Source organism: Silurus aristotelis, assembly GCF_946808225.1.
Source record: "Silurus aristotelis genome assembly, chromosome: 9".
NCBI lineage: Eukaryota > Metazoa > Chordata > Actinopteri > Siluriformes > Siluridae > Silurus > Silurus aristotelis.
The window spans coordinates 30,441,359-30,443,356 of record NC_139582.1 but is presented as its reverse complement, the minus strand read 5'-3'; the positions used below and the strand labels follow the sequence as shown (position 1 = coordinate 30,443,356).

At 47.1% G+C, this 1,998-nt stretch overlaps 1 protein-coding gene across 1 annotated transcript in view; it reads left to right on the top strand.

Moving 5' to 3' along the window:
• The first annotated feature begins 1,457 nt into the window (after positions 1-1,457).
• Positions 1,458-1,998, top strand: part of ahr2 (aryl hydrocarbon receptor 2) — a 39,836-nt gene continuing 39,295 nt past the window's right edge. The window contains exon 1 of the mRNA XM_083551349.1: positions 1,458-1,973. Within this exon, the coding sequence (XP_083407475.1) occupies positions 1,853-1,973 (121 nt within the window). The 5' untranslated portion in view covers positions 1,458-1,852. The remainder of the gene's footprint in view (positions 1,974-1,998) is intronic.

Here is a 1,998-nt window from a genome sequence, read left to right as displayed (position 1 = left end):
AGCTCTGTGTGAAGCTCTCTGTGAAGCTCTAACTGAAGCTCTGACTGAAGCTCTGACTGAAGCTCTGACTGAAGCTCTGACTGAAGCGCTGTGTGAAGCTCTGACTGAAGCTCTGAGTAAAGCTCTGTGTGAAGCTCTCTGTGAAGCTCTGACTGAAGCTCTGACTGAAGCTCTGACTGAAGCTCTGACTGAAGCGCTGTGTGAAGCTCTGACTGAAGCTCTGAGTAAAGCTCTGTGTGAAGCTCTCTGTGAAGCTCTGACTGAAGCTCTGACTGAAGCTCTGACTGAAGCTCTGACTGAAGCGCTGTGTGAAGCTCTGACTGAAGCTCTGAGTGAAGCTCTGACTAAAGCTCTGAGTAAAGCTCTGTGTGAAGCTCTCTTTGAAGCTCTCTGTGAAGCTCTCTGTGAAGCTCTGACTGAAGCTCTGACTGATGTTTTGACTAAAGTTCCGACTGAAGCTCTGTGTGAAGTTCTAAGTGAAGTTGTTCTAAGATAGGTTTTGAGAGAACAAGTGATTGAGAAGAAGAACTGCATGGAGACTAGTGGCACGACTGGCATACAGTTAAATGCCTCCCCCCCCCAACCACACACACACACACACACACATACACACACACACACACACACACACACACACACACACACACACATTAAACCATTGATCCAGTTATAACTCTGCTTTCAATTTTATTCATGATCAGATAAACAGCCAATCATGTGTCGGGGGCGGGGTTTACAGCTGGTTGTCGTGGTTTTGCTGGTAACATTTAGGTAACACACTCAACCTTCACAACCACAACAGCTCTGTGTGTGTGTGTGTGTGTGTGTGTGTGTGTGTGTGTGTGTGTGTGTGTGTGTGTGTGTGTGTGTGTGTGTGTGTGCACGCAGAGACTCAAAACAGTCTGAAAGTCCTGGGAACGGAATAATAGACAGAATCTCTCTCTCTTTTTTTTCTTTTCCTCGCCTGTCAAACAGGAAGTGAGGTCACAGCAGAGACCTTCTCACAGTTACAGACAAACAGAGATGTTGAACACATTCCTCAGATTTTTCCCTTTCCCTCTCTCTCTCCCTCTATCTCTCACTCTACACCTCTCTGCCTCTCCCTCTCTCTTCCTCTCTCTCTCTTTCACCCCGTCTCACCCTGTCTTTATTTTTAGGCCTGTTTTTTTGTTTTACTAAAGCAAAACACCGACCAGCTCATAATTGTTTACAGACGTTTCTTCTCTCCCTCTCTCTCCCTTTTCCTCTCTCAACCTTTCCCTCTTTCTCTCTCTCTCCCTCTCCCTCGCTCTCTTTCTCTTGATTTCTCTTTCTCCTTCCCCCTCTTTTTCTTTCTCTCTTTTCCTTTCTCTCTCCCTCCTTTTATCTCTCTCTCTTTCTTTCCCCTCCCTCCCCTCTCTTTCTCTCTCTCTCCCTCTCTCCTCTCCTCTGTACACTCATGTTTGACAGTTATAAAGCCCATGATGAACAGATCAGAGATGAATGGGAATAAAAGTGTAACTCGAGGCTGAACCTCAGAACGTTCCCTCGTTTCCCTCTGTGGTTTGATTTCATACAAAATCTTAAATTCTGGAGGTTGCTGTTTGCAACACAAGTCAGCTGACTTGTGTGTACATTGCTGATTGGTTACAGGTGTGGTGGGGCGGAGCTTACCCCAATCGTAGCGTTTTGTCATTTCGACAGTGTTAGCGTTTTGGTTTACGAGTTAAAAACGAAAGCATCCACCTACAGACTTGTCAGCGAGACGAAGCTCGTATCTAACTCATGTTCTGCTTCTTGTTCCAGACCGAAGCCTCCTCCACCCGAAGGCTCCAAGTCGAACCCTTCGAAGCGGCACAGGGATCGGCTGAACATGGAGCTGGACAAGCTGACCAGCCTGCTGCCCTTCTCCGAGGACATTCGCTCCCGGCTGGACAAACTGTCCGTCCTCAGGCTCAGCGTCGGATACCTGAAGGTCAAGAGTTTCTTCAACGGTGAGTCAATGGTTCAGTTTACTTT